The sequence below is a fragment of the Myotis myotis genome, unplaced genomic scaffold (genome assembly GCF_014108235.1).
Source record: "Myotis myotis isolate mMyoMyo1 unplaced genomic scaffold, mMyoMyo1.p scaffold_m19_p_44, whole genome shotgun sequence".
Classification (NCBI taxonomy): domain Eukaryota; kingdom Metazoa; phylum Chordata; class Mammalia; order Chiroptera; family Vespertilionidae; genus Myotis; species Myotis myotis.
The window spans coordinates 722,626-739,103 of record NW_023416351.1 but is presented as its reverse complement, the minus strand read 5'-3'; the positions used below and the strand labels follow the sequence as shown (position 1 = coordinate 739,103).

The following is a 16,478-nucleotide window of genomic DNA, read 5'->3' as shown; positions in this document are numbered from 1 at the left end:
TACGATGAATGGTCTGAAAGCCGGGGGTCAGGAGCCCAGTGTGTCTGGTGTCTCATGTGCAACCCCGGGAAGCTCCCGTCCCCAACGCCACATGAGGAAGTGGCCAGCCCCAGCCCCCCTCTCCCCCCACAGCTCAGGCAACTGCACGCACACACCCTCTTAGTGCTGCAAAGCCGGCAAATGTGTGCTTCTAGTTCCTCTGTGGGTAGGTGATCTTTGGTTCTCAACCTCCCTAACGCTGCGACAGTTCCTCATGTTGTGGTGACCCCCAACCATAACATTTTCGTTGCTACTTCATCACTGTAATGTTGCTACTGTTACGAATCGTCATGTAAATATCTGATATGCAGGATGTATTTAGGCGACCCCTATGGAAGGGTCGTTCGACCCCCAAAGGGGTCTCGACCCACAGGTTGAGAACCGCTATTTTAAAATTTCATGTACAATCCCTCTGGTGATATAAAGTAGCTTTAAAAAACTTCCTCCAATTACTATAAATGTTGCTTAAATGAAGAGGAAGAACTGAAAGTCGGAACCATAGAAGACAAGCCCGAGAACTGGGAGAGGCCCTCCACTGCCCACCAGGCCCTCCGGCCAGAATCACCGTATTTTGTGTTTGTTTTTTTAAATTGATTTCAGAGAGAGAAGAAGGGAGGGAGAGATAGCAACATCAATGATGAGAGAGAATCATGGATCACCTGCCTCCTGCACGCCCCCATGGGGATCGAGCCCACAACCCGGGCCTGTGCCCTTGACCAGAATCAAACCTGGGACCCTTCAGTCTGCAGGCCGATGTACCCACTGAGCCACACCAGTCGGCCGGCGTCACCGTTGGAAGGGCCCAGCAGGTAAGGGTCACTAAGAGCCAACAGCTCCTGGCTGTCCACACTGCAGATTCCCCGAGATACGGCCCTACACCAGACGTCGGAGACCAGCAAGCCCAGTGAGGGTCTGAGAGCTCGTTCACAGCACTGTCTTTATGACCCCTCCCCGGACCTGTCCCCCGGCTCAGCTGCTCTCCCACCCCCAGAGGTGAAGAACATGGTCATAGAAGGAGCAAGTGGCCAGCAGGTGGATGTTATGGTCTGCTTCCATGCCCGAGTCACAGACACAGATCTTGGTCCTGGGGCTGTGCAGCTGGCTGCTGCCCTTCCTCACGTCCTCTGTGGACGGCTGGGGAGAAGTCCTTTCCTTGTTTCCACTCTCGTCGTCTGTTAGACTATCAGGACAGGGAGGTTCCGGCCATTGGTCTCCAGCCTCGTCTTCTGTTCCAGCCCCTGGGTCGCTGCCGGACAAGGACCCTGAGTGGGATGATGGCTCAGTCTCAGGCAGACAGCAGAAGGTGAGCCAGGACCAGTCGGCTCCATACAGCAGGGAACTGGGCAGCGTGTGGGACACAGAGATCGTACACATGTCCTGCTGCTTCTCTGGACAGACAGAACAGGGAACGCAACGTTACGCAGAGCCGGTCTCAACCCCGCCGCTGGCCCTGCCCGCCCTCAGTCAAGCGATGTGGACAGAGGCGAGCCGACACCAGGCGTGATGCGCCCTGCACCCGAGAGCACTCGGCCGGGCTGGCAGGACACGTGCGCAGCTGAGGACAAAGGAGCTGCCGTGGAGGGGGAGGGGGAGGCAGGAGGAGCGGAACAAGCACCCGTGAGGCGGAGGGAGAACAGGGCTCCCGTGAGGAGCCACACACAAGGGACGGGGGAAGGGCCTGGGGCTGTGACCAGGTGGGAGGGTCACCCCGTCAGCATGCTCAGCTCGGAGAGTCTGAACATGAGCAGTTTCCTGGTGGTGAGTTGCTATGGCAACTTTGAGGCTGGAGGTGGGACTGGGAAGAGGCCAGGCCTCCATCCAGAGGCACAAAGCTGCGGAAGGTCTGAGAGCAACACGACCAGAAGAAGAAATGAGCGGTCTCCAACCCTGAGGGGGTCCCGGGTCCAGGGCAGGGCCGAGGCTGGCAGGAGCCGCTAGGGAAAGCCAGGGCCAGTGAGGGTGTGAGCGCAGAGCGCCGTCACCAGCTGGAAGGTCACAGCCCCGGAAGGGTGGCTGCTGCTGCCTCCCACACGCAGGGGTCAGGGGCACAGCAACCTGACTCGCGATCAGAACGCGCAAGGACGAAGCAGGGCCGCACAGGCCAGGGCGATGCCTGGCGATTCCCAGGACCTGCCATAGCACACGCTGCAGGAAGGCCCAGCAGAGCTGGCGGAACCGGTGCTGGTTCTGCCCATAGTGAGGGTCAGTGAAGCATGTTTGGGGCCCCAGGCCACGCAGACCACACTGTGCGCCGGCAGGAAGAACAGGCAGAAGGTGGGCCAAGGGTGGTGAGGAACGTGAAAGTGCGAAGGCTCCTGCCACAGAGGTCCCTAGCAATGCAGAAGGTTCCAGAACACCCAAGCTGGTCAGGGAAGAGCTGCAGCACAAGGGCCCAGTGCTCGCAACTGAGACTCAGGGCGACCACAGCCGGGCCTGGGACCCTGGGGTGTGTGGGGCTTGGTGGCTGCGGGCAGGAGCTGGGAGCCCCACTCACCCGTGGCCTGCTGGCAGTCGATGACACTGAAGCCACCGTGCATGCAGGCCGCCAGGAGCAGGTGGCTGTGCAGGGGGTGCCACCGGAGCCTCCACACCCCGCCCTGCATAGGCACGTCTGCGAACGGCTGCTTCATGTTCCGCGTGTCCCACAGCAGAACGTGCTCGTCATAGCTGAAACCCAACAACAGGGCTCCAGTGCGGGCACGTCTTCCGGGAGCCCGCCCCACGCACCAGGACCCGGGACCGAGCCCCCGCCCACACCCGCACCCCGGCCCCATGGCAGGAAGGACCTGGGAACCGCCGCGGCCTCACCTCCCCGTGGCCAGGATGCCCTCCTGGTGGGGGTGACTCTGGATGCTGCACACCCCCATGCGATGTCTGTAACCAAAGAGCAAGACCTCAGCAGGCGCAGGGCAGGCGGACGCGGCGCTGTCACAGCCTCTGCCGGCCCTGGGTTTACCTCCTGCTGGTGAACGTGGGCTCGCCAGGTGCCCTGGTGTCCCAGCCTCTCAGCAGGCTGTCGTCCCCACCTGTGGGAGAGAAGCACCACTGATGAGGGCCCTGGGGCAGCAGGTGGCCGTGTCTCAGGGAGGGAACTCGAGTCTGAGGGGCGACTTTTCCTGGGGTTTCTGGTTGCCACCAGACTGAAGAGCACCCCTGAGCCACAACTGCCTTCAGACTCAGGCGCCTGCAGGGGAAGAAGGGACGGCTGGTGAGGAGCCAAGCAAGATGGGCCGAAGGAGCCGTGGCCAGAACCTTGGCAGGAACGGCTCTGGTGGGGGTGCCCAGCTCCTGGGTCTGACAGAACAGCCTGCCTCTCCTCCCAGCCACAACGGAGAAGGAATAGGTGGGGTCTTTGCATCCTGCACATCAGCCGCTCCTCCCCTGTCCCCCCAGAGACCAAGGCCACCACCTCCGGGGAGAGAACCTGCCTGGGTCAGAGGCTGCACAGGCCACCGTTTCCTTCTCGTCCCCAAGTCGCAACCCCAGGAAGTCGACCCATCTCTCCCTTTCCCCTTCATTCAGGAAGGTAACCCCCCATAAAGGCAGCAGCAATGCGAAATCCAGCTACCAAGCCAGCCCGGGACTCACAGCACCGGCCACGCCGGGGCCTCGGCCGACTCGGCACAGACAGCACCGCAGAGGCAGGGCTCCCGCTGCCACCGCCGGTCAGCACCACCCAGGCCCCACAGATCCTGCAGTGGACGCCGCTGTGCTGAGAGGTGGGGACCAGCCAGAGCTTTGGCCCCAAAAAGCGCATTCTGCACACAAGGTCTCAGATCCCAGCGAGGCCAGGGTCAGGGCCCGACCACCTCGTGTGCTCGCTCCTTCCCGCACACGTTCGGTGTTCGGAGAGGCGTGAGGCCGACGTGTGACCTCCGCCCAGCGCAGGAGACCCACCTGAATACACCACTTCCGTCTGCCAGTAATTGAAAGCTGCAATCCAGGCCTCGAAGCTGTGGGCCTGCCAGGTGGCCACCTCGTGCAGCCCGGACCCCGCCTCATCCAGCTTCAGGAGGTGCAGCTGGCCCTTGGAGTCACTGCTGATGATTTTTAAGGGCTGGGGACTGGCCCTAGACACGGGAGCAATGGAGAACCCGCTGAACTTCACCCAGACCCAAACTCATCACCGCTTCAGGTTACCAAGCAGCGACACGCTGTGCCCCGAGTCGGTCCCGGGCGAGGCTCTGCATGGCCTGGCACGTGCCTCGTTGTAAGCAGGTGCCTGGGCACCTGGCAGAGCGGAGCTCCCACTCAGCCTCTGGACATGTCAGTGTCAGCCTCTCCTGGTGGAGACCCCACCCTTCATCTAGAAGGCTGGCATTTCCGTCCTTTCGGGGGGCTGGCGTGACACCCCCGGGTCTGGAGAGCTGCAGGCGGGGCAGCACAGGTGGTGCCAATGCTCCCGCGTGAAAGCAGGAATGAGCCGTGAGCGCGAAGACGTGGCCCTTACCTTTCCGCCTTCCCAGTGGACCAATCCAGGGACAAGGCCAGACACTGCTTGCCCAGGGCAAAGCTGGCAAACGGCTGCAGGGTGTAGGTGGTCTCCTGGGGGAGAGACCGAGTCAAGGGCGGCCCAGGACCCTGGGGGTCAGCCTCCAGCTCCGGCGGCCGCCACGCCCTCTCACCCTCCTTCACTCCCAGGTGAACGTCTGCACTCACGGGGAGGCCCCAGAGCTCACACCTGCAGGAGGGATTCCCAGCCGCGACCTTGGGGAGGCAGGCCTCTCTCCTCAGCCCCTTGCTGCCCGTGCTCCCCTCCCACCCCCCAAGCTCTCACACCCCTACGTGGCTTAGAAGGGCCCTGGTGGCCGCCCTTAGCTCCGCAGGCTGCTGGACCTTCAGAGACACAGACAACGACACTTTCCTCTGGGTTCCTTTTCAAAAGCCACGACTGGCCACTAAGTGCTGTCTCTCTCCTAAGATCTACGGAGGTTTTATTACGCAACCTGGACCGCTTAACCCCACCCACAGGCTCCCAGCAGTTGCCCCTCAGGTGGCTCCCGGTTTACGGCTCCTGCCTGGATCCCCGGGTCCCGTCTTCCTCCCTCGTTCCCAGGACAGGCTGCTGCTCCCCGAGGCCAGGAGCAAGGCCTTTCCACTGGAGCCCTCCGCTGCCACGAACCCGAACCCGGCGCCCCTGGGCCTCTGCTCCAGCCCTCTCGCCGCAGGCCGTGTGCTCCAGAGCAGGCATGGCCCTAGGGGCTGTCCACTCCCCTCCCCGCAGGACTCGCAACGGTCAGGGCTGCTGTCAAACACCCAGCAAGTCCCCGCAGCGGTCCTGTGCTCTCCCAACTGTCGCTGAGAAGGGCCAGTCCCACATAAGAGTCACTGCTGCCCGGCCGGTGCGGCTCAATGGTTGAGCCCCGACCTATAAACCAGGAGGTCATGGTTGTGGGCTCGATCCCCAGTGGGGGGCATGCAGGAGACAGCTGATCAGTAATTCTCATCATCGATGTTTCTCCCTCTCCCTTCCTCTCTGAAATCAATAAAAATATATTTTAAAAAAAAAGAACGGTGGTCCAGGCTCTCCTTACAGAGGACCTTTCAGACCCATCGACAGGTAAGCCAGCAGCCCGTGGCTTCAGCCCTTCTGCGGGTGACACGTAGCGACCTCCTCTCGGAGTGAGAAGCAGAACCCGCTACTTTAAAGTGGGCTGTGCGCTGCCTTAGACCGCTGCGTGCCAGACTTCCCGGCAGAGACGAACCCCCGAAGACACTCCCTCCCAGACCGTCTCCATCGCGTTCCCTCCCGCCTGAGGACGCCCGTCCCCAGCCACTAACCTTGGATCCCAGCAGCTGGTACAGCCCTATGAGCCCATCAGCATCGGCCACAGCCAAGAGGGCATGGCCGGCCACCGGGACATGGCACCTGAGCGGGGAGTTCACGTGCCAGTCAGAACGGGACACAGGACAGCACAGTGCACCCCAGGAACTTGCCATTCACACGGAAGCCCCTACACTGTTTTGGAGCCTACAACCCCGTGCCACCAAGATTCCCAGCTTACGAATCATAACACCAGCACCACTTCTCAGAACGATCCTGACTCTGGGGCTCGGAGACCGACAAAGGAAATGAACCCCAAGGCTGCATCACCCCGCAAGTGCCCGCAGGTGGGCAGGACAGCAAAGAGACAAGCCACAGCTCAGAGGCTGCCCGTCTGTGGGGTGCTGCCAGGCATCGGGCTCCCTGCCAGTGACAAGATACGGGCCACGGGGCTGCTAGCGAGTTCGTACCATTTCATGTCCAGGATGGCAGCCATGTCTGTTCTTTGGATCTCAGCCACAGAGCCGTCATCGCAGCTGTACAGGTAGAGACGGCCCAGCCGGGCCTGCGGCTCAGGGACGTCCTGCTCGCTCTACAAAGGACGCAGATGTGTCCAGGTGGCCCTGACCCAGGCTGCCGGTGGGGCAGGGGCGAGGGAAAGAGGTGGGGAGCGGATCCTGCCTGCGAGCTGCCCCGACTTTCTGAGCTGGAGCATGTCCCTCCCACGGGTGTGCGATGTGCGGGCCCAGCGCAGAGCCTCCTACACCAGCCGACGGGCCAGCTGAGCTCAGGGCCGCGCAGGGGAGTCCTGGCGGAGGCCTGCGTCCGGCGCCAGCTGTCACTCCCCAGGGTCCGGCTGGGCCCCCATGTCTGCTCCCACAGATGGGGTGCAGTCCCTACACAACCCCACTTCCTCTTTACTGGAGACCTGACCCATCAGCTGGAGCCGCGCTGCACACAGGGCCTACCCCAGCCACAAGGCCCACGTCGCCCCGCCGCTTCCTGTGACTCCACAGGGGGCGCCCTTCAGCTCCCCGGCTGCAGAGAGGTCTGGCCATGGGGGCGGGGTGCCCGGCCCCAGGAGCCCCATCTCGCCCTCCCAGACCCGCTGCGCGCGGCTACACGCCGGGAGCACGGCCAGACGCCAGGGCCGGGCCCGCGCACCTCGTCCTCCGGCTCCTGCAGCTGGTAGGTGCCGCAGGCCAGCACGTGCCTGGAGCCTTCCAACGGGCACCACTCCACCGCGTCCGCCGAGTACTCCGTGTCCACCGCCTGCAGCAGCTGCACGGGGCCGCCCGGCTCCCGGCCGTCGGGCGCGCCGAGGACCCACTTGCGGTGGTGGGATGGCGAGGCCAGTTTGCGACGCGGGTCGGGCCGAGGCCGGGGTGACAGCGGGGTTGGGGTCTGGGGCCGGAACCCTAGCGTGGGAGGGGGTACTTCTTCCCCTCCCGCCTCCTTCCGGTGTGCCGGGGAGGGACTTCCGGCCGCCGCTCCCGCCCCTCGTAAGGCCAGGCTCCTGCGCCCCCTGCCGGCCGGCGGACCTCAGCCGGCCCCACGTGCCAGGGCGCGCCCCCTGCCTGGGGTTTGGCAGGACAGCTGGGCCCACGCGGGGAGTGGAGGAGGGTGGAAGCGTGCAAAGAGCCTAGACATTCATGCAGCGGAGTCCAGGGTGGAAGGAGCTGGGCCTCGGCTGCCCTCCTGCCCACCCAGTAAGGCAAGGGGGCGCAGCCGGGACGCAGGCCTGCCCGCCAGGGCAGTGGGGGAGGACACAGGCCCAGCTGGAGGTGCCAAGGGATCCTGGGCCCTCAAGGGGAGCCCAGGCCCTTGGCAGCAGGTGCAGGTGCACGGAGAACAGCCAGCGTCCAGGGAGGGCAGGGGTCCCCCGCCACTTAGATCTAGGATATAAGGGAGTGGCCAGCACAGCCATGGTCAACCCGGGAGGCTAGAGGACGCTGACACCGTTGAAGAGTTAGGAGGAAAGACAAGTCGTGGACCCTGCTATGGGCTGTAGTGTCCCCGAAAAGAGATGTTTTTCTATCTGGGACAAACGAGGTCAACAGCCCGCCCGCCACACTCCCAACAGGTTAGAAACAAGTGAACGAACCCTCTGAATGGGCTTCATAGATGCTCTCAGCTGCGTGGCTACAAAGATCAAGAGGTCGGGGCTGGGTATCAGGCAGTGGACAAGGGAAGCTAGTGGAACGTCTAGTCTAGCTAGTGCTCCAGGTGCCATGGTGGAGACATGAGCACAGGGAAGGGACTACTGCAGAGACCAACTCTAGGCCAAGGCCATGTTCCCAGCTCCAGCACAGACTGGACACATGGACATCAGCTATGGGCTGTCTGCCTCCTGTGGCTCCAGCCCCATGGCCGACAGCGATCCCCAGGGCAAGGCTATGCCCAAAGCGCCACGAGACACTGTAGAAAGCAGCCAAGTGTCAGGATCCAGTGGGTGCTGTGGTCAGCAGACGCTGGGCACCGCTCTTCCCATGCGGTTTTCTGACAAATGGCTGACCGCAGAGCACTGTGTGCTGGCCAGAGGGTGTAGACCAGCTGGACATCACCCTGGCCACTCCCCAAAGGACAGGCAAAACCCACAGCCAGAGCCTGGTGCCTCCTTGCCCAGGAACCCGTTTAAAAGCAACTGTTGAGCACTTGGGGCCCGAGCCGGGAAGACCATCCAAACGCAACATGCCCACCTACATAGGCCCCGCCCCCAATGGTCCTGGCCAGAACTGGCCTCTGGAAGGAGTCACCTGAGAATGTCCCAAGAGCTCAAGCTGCAGGGACAACCGTCTCTCAGGATCACGTCACTGTCCCCATTGGCTCTGAGCCCATTACTGCCCAACCCAGGGTCTGGAGAAACCTGAACAGACCTCCCAGGTGCAGCAAAACTGTCTCGGACCCAGGAATCCCACGCCTGACCTACAGCCGCAAAGGAGCTTCTGGGGCAAACAAGTGTGTGGGGTCCGGCGTCCTCACGTTCAGAAACTCCCCTGCAGGCTGAGAACAGCCCTGCCTTCCCGGTGTGCTCCGTCACATTCCCGGTCCTGTTCTCCGGGACACACACAGGACACCTCGCATGCAGGAGCGGCAGGACGCTCAGGGGGACCAGAGGCCAGCACGGGGCTGCCCAGCCAGGGATGCAGTGGGCACACAGAAGGGTTGCCATGGAGCGTAGCAGGACCTCCAGACAGTCACACTGGAGGGCCAGCCTCACCCTCCTGCCAGATGCCAACCACACAGCCCAGCTCACTGCCCCAGGGTGGCCGTGCAAGGCGTGCTGCCACGGGGGAGAGGCGGCCTGGCTCCGACATCTGTGGCTCCAGGGAGGGCGGATGCCCAGCTCGTTGAGTGAGAGGTAGACCTCCCATCCTGGTCGCTGCTCACAGGCAGGGCCTCAGAGACCTGCCAGCCGAGCCCCCACGGAGCTGCCGGCCACTCAGTGAGTCCAGGCGAGAACTGCAGAGCTGGGCTGCGATCCCCTGGGTCGGCTCCACAGCCACAGGACAGGGGGTCTGGGCCTCACCCTTGGGAGAAGCCTGGGATGGAGGCAGGTGCCCCCCACCCCAGGGCCCGGCCCACTCGGAAACAGGCTCAGCAGTCAAGGAGGAGCGCAGAGCAGATGCTCGGTGACTGCCCTTTACTTTCCTAGTAGATGCCACGCCCGAGGCCGCGCTCCTGGGCCGGCTCCTGCTCCCTGACAGTTCTAGACACATGGCCTGACAGCCTGCTGCTTGAGGATGACAGCAAATGATTCTATTTGTAATTCCTAACCCCCCTCGGCCTCCCCCCCAAAAAACTGTACATGAGTTTACAAACATATTAACATATAAATAATGAGAAGCATCCTGGCGGGAGCCTCCCAGCTGTCTCTACTGGAGGAGCACTTCCCGGGGAGCGCTGGGCCCCGCCAAGTGCCCGCAGCCAGGGCCGCCGCGGCCACTGCTGCCGCTCCGGGCGCGGGCTTCTTCCACACCAGGCTCCCCACACCGTGTCCCGGTGCCAGGGCAGGCCTGGAGCCGCAGGGCCGTGCTGCCGCTGCCCAGTCACCGCTCCGGCTCGAGCTCGTGCTGGAAGGGGCGCCGCTTCTCCCGACAGTGCTTCTTGTGGGCGGGCCAGTCCTTCTGCTGGCACTGCGAGCCGCAGTACCGGGCCACCTGGCAGCGCCCGCAGATGTTGAACTCCCGGAGCTGAAAGCACAGAGCAGGTACCTCTTGGTCCTGCGGAGGGACTACTCCGATGGGAGGACCCGGCCCCGGGCCCGGCCCCGGCCCCGCGGCTGAGGAGGCCTGAGGGGCCCAAGGCCGGGAGCGGCGCGGCCGTACCTGCTTCTCGATCATCGTGCAGGGCGGGTAGTGGCACTCGTAGTAGGTGCAGGAGCTCTCCTCCTCCTCCACCACGTCCCCGTTGGCGTTGTAGTACCGCGTGGCGCTCAGCGCGGGGAACTGCTCCTCAATGGGGTCCGTGGGAAGCTGCTGGATTGCGAGCCAGTACAAGCTCTGCTCCCTGAAGGAGAAGGGGCCCAGCTCCAGGCACCGGGGATGAGGCAGGACCCCAGGATGGCCACCTGTGTCTGTGTCCTCTTGCTCAGGAGACCCCACCCGCAATGTGGGCTCATCTCCACGTGTCCTACTTTGTAGCACGTGGTCTCCCCACTGAAAGGCGCAGAGCAGGGCTGGGTCTCCCACACGAGGGCCACGCAGGCACAGGACCCGGCCTCAGGACCCAGCCGCGCCCACCACCCGAGCCAGCAGGCCGTCCCCTCCCTGCTCAGGGCCCCAGCAGTGCCTGCTTCTGCCTCCGGTTGCTCCTCCTGCCCTGATGCTGTGCTGCCCCGCGTCCTTCTGAACACCCGTCTGTGTGAGTGGACAGCAGGGCTGCAACCGGGGCTCCAGAGCGAGGCGCCCTGACAGGCAGCACCGTGACCTTCCAGAGAAGTTTAACCCCCAGGCCTGTGGGGACTCGGGTAAAAGAGGGAAGAGGCCCTGGCCAGTGTGGCTCAGTGGTTGAGCATCGACCCAGGAACCAAGAGGTCACTGGTTCGATTCCCAGTCGGGGCACATGCCCAGGGTTACGGGCTTGATCCCCAGTGTGGGGCGTGCAGGAGGCAGCCAGAGGGTGATTCTCACTCATCATTGATGTTTCTATCTCTGTCTCCCTCTTCTTGTATTTTTGTAAAAATCAATAAACATTTTTTTTAAAAAAAAGAGGAAAGGGAAGGGTCACCCTCATCTAACACCATACACAAAAGTTAACTCAAAATGAACCAAGGACCTAAACATAAGACCTCAAACACAAGACCTCTCAGAATCAAATACGGGACAAAAGCTGCACTACCCTGACTCGGCAACAATTTCTTGGATATGGCACCAAGCCACCGGTGACAAAGAAAAAGCAGACGCGTTGGACTTCACAAAATCTAAAAACTCTGTGCATCAAAAGACACTGTCCAGAGTAACCCACAAAACGAGGGAAAGATTTGCCAACCATAGGCCTGATCATGGATTACAGAGGACATGAAGAACTACTGCAATTCAACAAAATAACACAATTTACAGGCAAAGAACCTGAACACACATTCTCCAAAGACATACAAATGGCCCAAAAGCCCATGAAAGTATGCTCAACATCACTCGTGTCGGGAAAATGCAAAACTACCATGAGATACCGACTCACACCAGTCATGGCTGCTATTAAAAAAAACCAAACTAGCCCTAACCGGTTTGGCTCAGTGGATAGAGCGTTGGCCTGCGGACTTGGGGGTCCCAAGTTCGATTCCGGTCAAGGGCATATACCTTGGTTGCGGGCACATCCCCAGTAGGGGGTGTGCAGGAGGCAGTTGATCGATGCTTCTCTCTCATTGATGTTTCTAACTTTCTATCCCTCTCCCTTCCTCTCTGTAAAAAATCGATGAAAATATATTTTTTTTAAAAAACATACTTTATTGATTTCAGAGAAGAAGGGAGAGGGAAAGAGACAGAAACATCAATGATAGAATCATTGATGGGCTGCCTCCTGCATGTCCCCCACTGAGGACCAAGCCTGCAACCCAGGCATGTGCCCCTGACTGGAATCAAACCCAGGACCCTTCAGTCTGCAGGCTGACACTCTAACCACTGAGCGACACCAGGCAGGGCTCTTTCCTTTTTTGTTTTTAATTTATTGATTTGTGAGAGAGACAGGAAGGGGGAGAGAGATCCCTGTCCTGTTCCACTCATTTGTGTATTCATTGGTTGAGTCTGTAGGAAACTTGCCCATCAGGCCAATGCTCTAACCCAGAGGTCGCCAACCTCTCGGACCTCACAGACCAGCAGCGATCCGTGGGCCACCGGTTGGCAACTGACCTATCAGCCAGGGCTCTGTCACTTTCAACCAAAAATCTAGGAGGATAACTATTACAGAAGGGTCAGTTTCCCTCAAGATCAGGGAATTTTAGGGCCATACTCTATCATCAGAGGAGAGAACGCAGAGGCTTGGCCCCAGCCCTGCCCCTCTCGTCCTGAGCGCCAGGGACCACCCCTACACCTGGACTCTGAACCCTGCCACTCCCAGTCCGCAGCTCAGGCAAGACCGTGAGGGTGACACCTGCGGCACTTCACCCGTCTCACTGACGTCTGTCTGCGGGGAGTCACCACCACCGTCGGGAACAGCTGCCCAGAGGCCTGAGGACACGCAGAACCCCAGGGAGCCCTCTGAGCCTGGAATGCACGTGTGGCCAGAGACACCCTGGCTAGTGTCAGCAACCAGTGTCAGCTCCCAGCCCCCGTCCTGCTGCTGGTCCCCCAGCTCGTTCCAAGGGCTCCACGAAGCTCAGAGCTGGGCGCCCCCCGGGCCGCAGGAACTGCCCTCAGAGCAGCCTTCCCGCCCAGGCGGATGCCTGCACCGTCCTGAGTGTAAGCGCTGTTTGCAGGACTCAGAGAGGAGACCATGCCCCCAGTCCACGCCGCCTGCTTCCCTCAACCACTGCGTAAACTGTTGGGCAAGGAGCGTGACAAAAAGAGCTGTCGGTGTGCACAGCGAGCTGCAGACACCTCACTGCCTCGGGGACAGGGAGAAGTCCTGCCAGGTGCAGGCGTCCGGCCCAGACGACACTGCTCCCGACAGAGCCCGTCATCGGATGACCCTCCCACAGAGAGAAGCATCAGGACCTTACCCGCCTCCAAGAACAGGAGGTCCCCCCACGTCCCTGAACCACAGCAGCATCAGAGCAGAGCGGGGACGTGGGCCTGGTGACGAGAGCGGGCGGTCCTCGCGCCGCCCTGCCGCCTGGCCAGCTGGGAAGACCCACCTCTGTTTGCTGGAGGTCTCCTCCGCTTTGGGCCGCCAGCCCCACGGCACCAGCTGCAGGTTGTCCAGGCGATTGTCCACGGTCACCGCGTTGAGATGCACAACCTGGAACCCGGGAGCGATGCCGCCCCTGTGCCGCTCCCTAGAAACAAACACTCTTCGACCCGCCTCCAGACAGCCCCACGTGTCGGCACGCGATCTGAACTGCCCCTCGCACACTGACGGGCACACGCCAGGAATGGCGATGCCCAGGGGAACCCCAGGGTGCCAGCCTGTGGCCCAAACTGGACCAGACAGGTTGACAGTTTAGCCCTTGGATGGAAGAGCTGGGTGGGCTGCAGGGAGCCAAGGCTGGAACCCCAAACCCTGCACCACAGTCTAGAGACGCCCCTCTGAGCGGCCCCCCTGTGCATACCAAGGAAGGCCGCCGCTTCCCCACGTCCCACCAACAGGCTCAGCGAGAGCCGGCAGGCATATTAGCATAACCAATGGACACAGACACTGGGGCGGTGGGGGCTTGCCCAGGGTGGGAATGGCTGGGGAGGGTGTTAATGGGGGGAAAAGGAGACATATGTAAAACTTTAGACAATAAAAAAATAATAAAAAAGAAAGAGCCGGCAGGGACCAGACCCCACCCTCCCTGGGAGGCGGTGAGGGCCCAGTGAGCTGCGAGCAGAAAGAGCACGTGGTCTGGAGACCTAAGCGGCCCCTCCCCTGAGCCAGCAGAGGGGCACAGGAGCACGAGGGGAGGCCGCCCTGGCTCCCCGACCCCATGGGCGCCAGGTTCATGCAGGGCCAGCGGGGAGCACGCAGCCTGGAAACACCCACCACAGCAGCTCGTGCAGCAGCCGGCCCGAGCCCCTTCCCCGGTTCTTGTCGAAGGCGTACGCGAAGATCTTAGCCCCGTTTCCGTCTGCGTCCACTTCCATCCTGGCCTGAGGAGGAACAGGCACAGGGCTGCTGAGAAGCTGTTCAAATTCCTCTTAGAGAAACCGAGTGACGTGAATGAGGCAGAGGGACGGAGCGGGTCTGTTGCTGGGACCCTGGGAGTCCCCAACACACCGCACGAGAGCCAGCGTGTCCCAAGCTCCTGCAATTGAGCGCGACGGACGAGCCACTGTGCACAATGCTGTGGACAGAGAGAAACGGGCTTCCCTCCCCTTACAAAAGCCCACAACCAGTGAGAGGCGCCCCTGCACCCGCAGCCGCTGCAGGAGTGTGTGGGTGTGGGTCGTCTCCCGAGGATGTCAGGGAGGGCGGAGCGCTGGGGGACCGGGCATGAACACAAGCTGGTCAGGCAGCGGCAGTGGAAGGCAAGGGTGCCAGAGGATGAGAGGAAGGAGCACAGGGCACCAGGAGGGCCCGGGCCCGGGCCAGAGCGGAGGTGGGGGGACAGTCTCCTAAGGCACCAGGGCTTGTCCAGTTGAATTCGGTCACGAATGTGACACAACTGGTCTCTTCTTCGGGAGGAGCGACCAGGGCGGCCCTTGGGGAGGAAGAGTGCCGCGGAGGCAGCGCGGAGCCCGGGTTCTGCAGGGAGCTTCCCGGGCCCCCCACCCCGGCAGGCTGGCAAGGCCCGCCCTTACCTCGAAGGAGTAGCCCTCCACCAGCGGGATGTCCTGCTCGTCGATCAGCGTGTACTTGGTCTACAAAGTAACCACATTTCACAAGTTACATTCGGGACCAGCAAGGTCCTGGCTCGGGCAGGAACGGACCAGCCCCTTCCGGAGTCAGAGCTCAGCAGGCGAGGGGTGGGCAGCCTGCCACAGAGCAGGTAGCGGTGCCAGGGCTGGTCATTCCCACCCGAGACTGCACCAGAGGAGCGGGCACCAGGCTGCACTTGCCACCCGCAGGAGGCTGCCCGTCCGACCTGCCACCAAGCCGGCCAACCTCGACTCTGTGCGGTTTCAGGTGCCAATAAGCCTAGCGGGACATTGCGGCTTCAGGGGAGCAGGGGGAGGGCTGGGACTGAGGCAGAACATCCGGAAGGTTTCGACTCTGTTCGTTTCTTAAGCAGGGCGGCCGGCACACAGCTGCCCGCTGCGTTGTCCTCTCTGTGCCATGGAAAAGGTCTGGAGGCTCATGGAGGCAGCTGGGCGCGGAGTCGGGGTCTCAGAGCCGAGGGGGCCCCCCTTCCCTAGCTGGAGCGCCACGCCTCTCGCAGGGCGGGACGCTGTCGCCTAGGGTCTGCGCCCGTGTTACCTGCATCTGACCGCCTCTGCTCCTCTCCCACCCGGAGCTTCCGCCGCCGGCGATGGGAACAGGGTTCCCATCCAGGGTACGGTCCGCGGCTGGTCAGCGGCACGGCGGCCGGCTCCTGGAAACAGCCAAGCCTCAATGCCCACCGGCGCGGGAGCCCCAGCCTCGGACACGCGGAGGCGGGGCCGGGACGGGAGAGCAGCAGAGAGAGGCCTGGCCCGGCGGGGCCCTCGGAGGCGCGGCCAGACGTGGCCACCGCGGGCCGCGTGAAACCTGCGCGAAGCGCCACGAGGGCCCGCAGGCTCGGAGCGGCGCGCACACCGGTCTCCCCCGGAGCGAGCGCGCCGCCTCGGAAGGGCGCTGCGGTCCCCGCGCCGCAGGTGCCGCCAGAGCCGCCGCCTCCAGGGCCGCGGCGCACCGTCCGAGCCCCAGGCCGCGGCCCCAGGAGGGTGCCCCGCGGGGACACGCCGCCGGCCCGCCACCCGCACAACCGCCGGGCCCTGTACCCCCGGCCAGGCCCCGCGGCCCAGCCCCAGCCCCGCGCCCCGACGCCGCGCCCCCCGGCCCAGCCCCCGGCCCGTGCCGCTCACCTTCCCGGCCACCCGGCCGAGCCGCACGATGCCCAGTTTGAAGTCGGTCATGGCCAGGCCTGCGCTCGGCCGGCGGCGCCGCTCCCTGGGGAGGTGCCGGGCCGGGGCGGGGCCGCGGCGCGCCGAGCGAGCCGGGCGGGCGGGCGGTCAGGGGTCGGGTCCGGGCAGCCGGGCGGGACGAGGCTGGGCCGGGACCGGGCCGCCTCAGCCGCCGCCTCGAGCCCGCCGGACCTGCCACGCGCCGCCGCTGCCGCCGCGCGCACCACCGCGAGCGGAGACGAGGGCGGGGCGCGGCGCGGACACACCCCCGCCCGCCGCCTCCCGGCCAATAGCGGGGCGCGCCCTGCACCAGCCGGAGCGCGCCGCTTCGCCGCGGCCAATGGGGAGCCGGCCAGTGCGCAGGCGCGCGGGGCAGCAGGGCGACCGCGGGGGAGGGGCGCGGCCGGGGGCGGGGCGCGGCCGGGGGCGGGGCCTGCGCGGCCGCCCCGCGACGTCAGTTTCGCGGGAAGCTTTGTGCCGGCACCGGCTCTCCGGCCGCCCCGACCCCGCGTTTTACCCGCGATCCCGCGCCCCGATCCCTGGGCAGTTCCGGGCGT

General features: G+C 63.4%; 2 protein-coding genes across 6 annotated transcripts; both read right to left on the bottom strand.

Moving 5' to 3' along the window:
• Window positions 1-958: 958 nt before the first annotated feature.
• On the bottom strand, window positions 959-7,049 carry DPH7 (diphthamide biosynthesis 7). Of its 2 annotated transcripts, XM_036306888.1 has the most exons (9): window positions 6,968-7,049; window positions 6,274-6,436; window positions 5,821-5,908; window positions 4,490-4,584; window positions 3,937-4,109; window positions 2,996-3,065; window positions 2,848-2,913; window positions 2,534-2,706; window positions 959-1,427 (listed from the first exon to the last, which is right to left on the bottom strand). In XM_036306888.1, exons 2-9 carry the CDS (start codon window positions 6,297-6,299, stop codon window positions 1,009-1,011), a joined length of 1,110 nt encoding a protein of 369 aa, XP_036162781.1. In that variant the 5' UTR covers window positions 6,300-6,436; window positions 6,968-7,049; the 3' UTR covers window positions 959-1,008. The 2 variants fall into 2 exon arrangements, with proteins under 2 accessions (XP_036162781.1, XP_036162782.1); XM_036306889.1 differs by lacking the exon at window positions 5,821-5,908 and having other exon boundaries at window positions 6,968-7,048.
• Window positions 7,050-9,431: 2,382 nt separating this feature from the next.
• ZMYND19 (zinc finger MYND-type containing 19) lies at window positions 9,432-16,137 on the bottom strand. Of its 4 annotated transcripts, XM_036306891.1 has the most exons (7): window positions 15,883-16,137; window positions 15,296-15,410; window positions 14,680-14,739; window positions 13,922-14,028; window positions 13,095-13,235; window positions 10,132-10,312; window positions 9,432-9,996 (listed from the first exon to the last, which is right to left on the bottom strand). In XM_036306891.1, exons 2-7 carry the CDS (start codon window positions 15,299-15,301, stop codon window positions 9,853-9,855), a joined length of 639 nt encoding a protein of 212 aa, XP_036162784.1. In that variant the 5' UTR covers window positions 15,302-15,410; window positions 15,883-16,137; the 3' UTR covers window positions 9,432-9,852. The 4 variants fall into 4 exon arrangements, with proteins under 4 accessions (XP_036162784.1, XP_036162783.1, XP_036162786.1 ...); XM_036306890.1 differs by lacking the exon at window positions 15,296-15,410; XM_036306893.1 differs by lacking the exons at window positions 15,296-15,410; window positions 15,883-16,137 and adding an exon at window positions 14,156-14,222 and having other exon boundaries at window positions 14,680-14,694.
• Between the last annotated feature and the right edge of the window lie 341 nt (window positions 16,138-16,478).

What these genes read in the sequence shown, in the direction of transcription:
- DPH7 (XM_036306888.1), bottom strand. Translation starts at nt 6,299, where the DNA reads ATGGCTGCCATCCTGGACATGAAATG. An exon ending in GACGGAAGTGGTGTATTCAG is followed by an intron (nt 3,066 to 3,936) that starts GTGGGTCTCCTG and finishes TCTCTCCCACAG; the next exon opens with GTGGGGACGACAGCCTGCTG. An exon ending in GGCATCCTGGCCACGGGGAG is followed by an intron (nt 2,707 to 2,847) that starts GTGAGGCCGCGG and finishes GTTGGGTTTCAG; the next exon opens with CTATGACGAGCACGTTCTGC.
- ZMYND19 (XM_036306890.1), bottom strand. Translation starts at nt 15,933, where the DNA reads ATGACCGACTTCAAACTGGGCATCGTGCGGCTCGGCCGGGTGGCCGGG. An exon ending in TGGAGGGCTACTCCTTCGAG is followed by an intron (nt 14,029 to 14,679) that starts GTAAGGGCGGGC and finishes GTTCCTCCTCAG; the next exon opens with GCCAGGATGGAAGTGGACGC. An exon ending in GAGACCTCCAGCAAACAGAG is followed by an intron (nt 10,313 to 13,094) that starts GTGGGTCTTCCC and finishes CTTCTCCTTCAG; the next exon opens with GGAGCAGAGCTTGTACTGGC.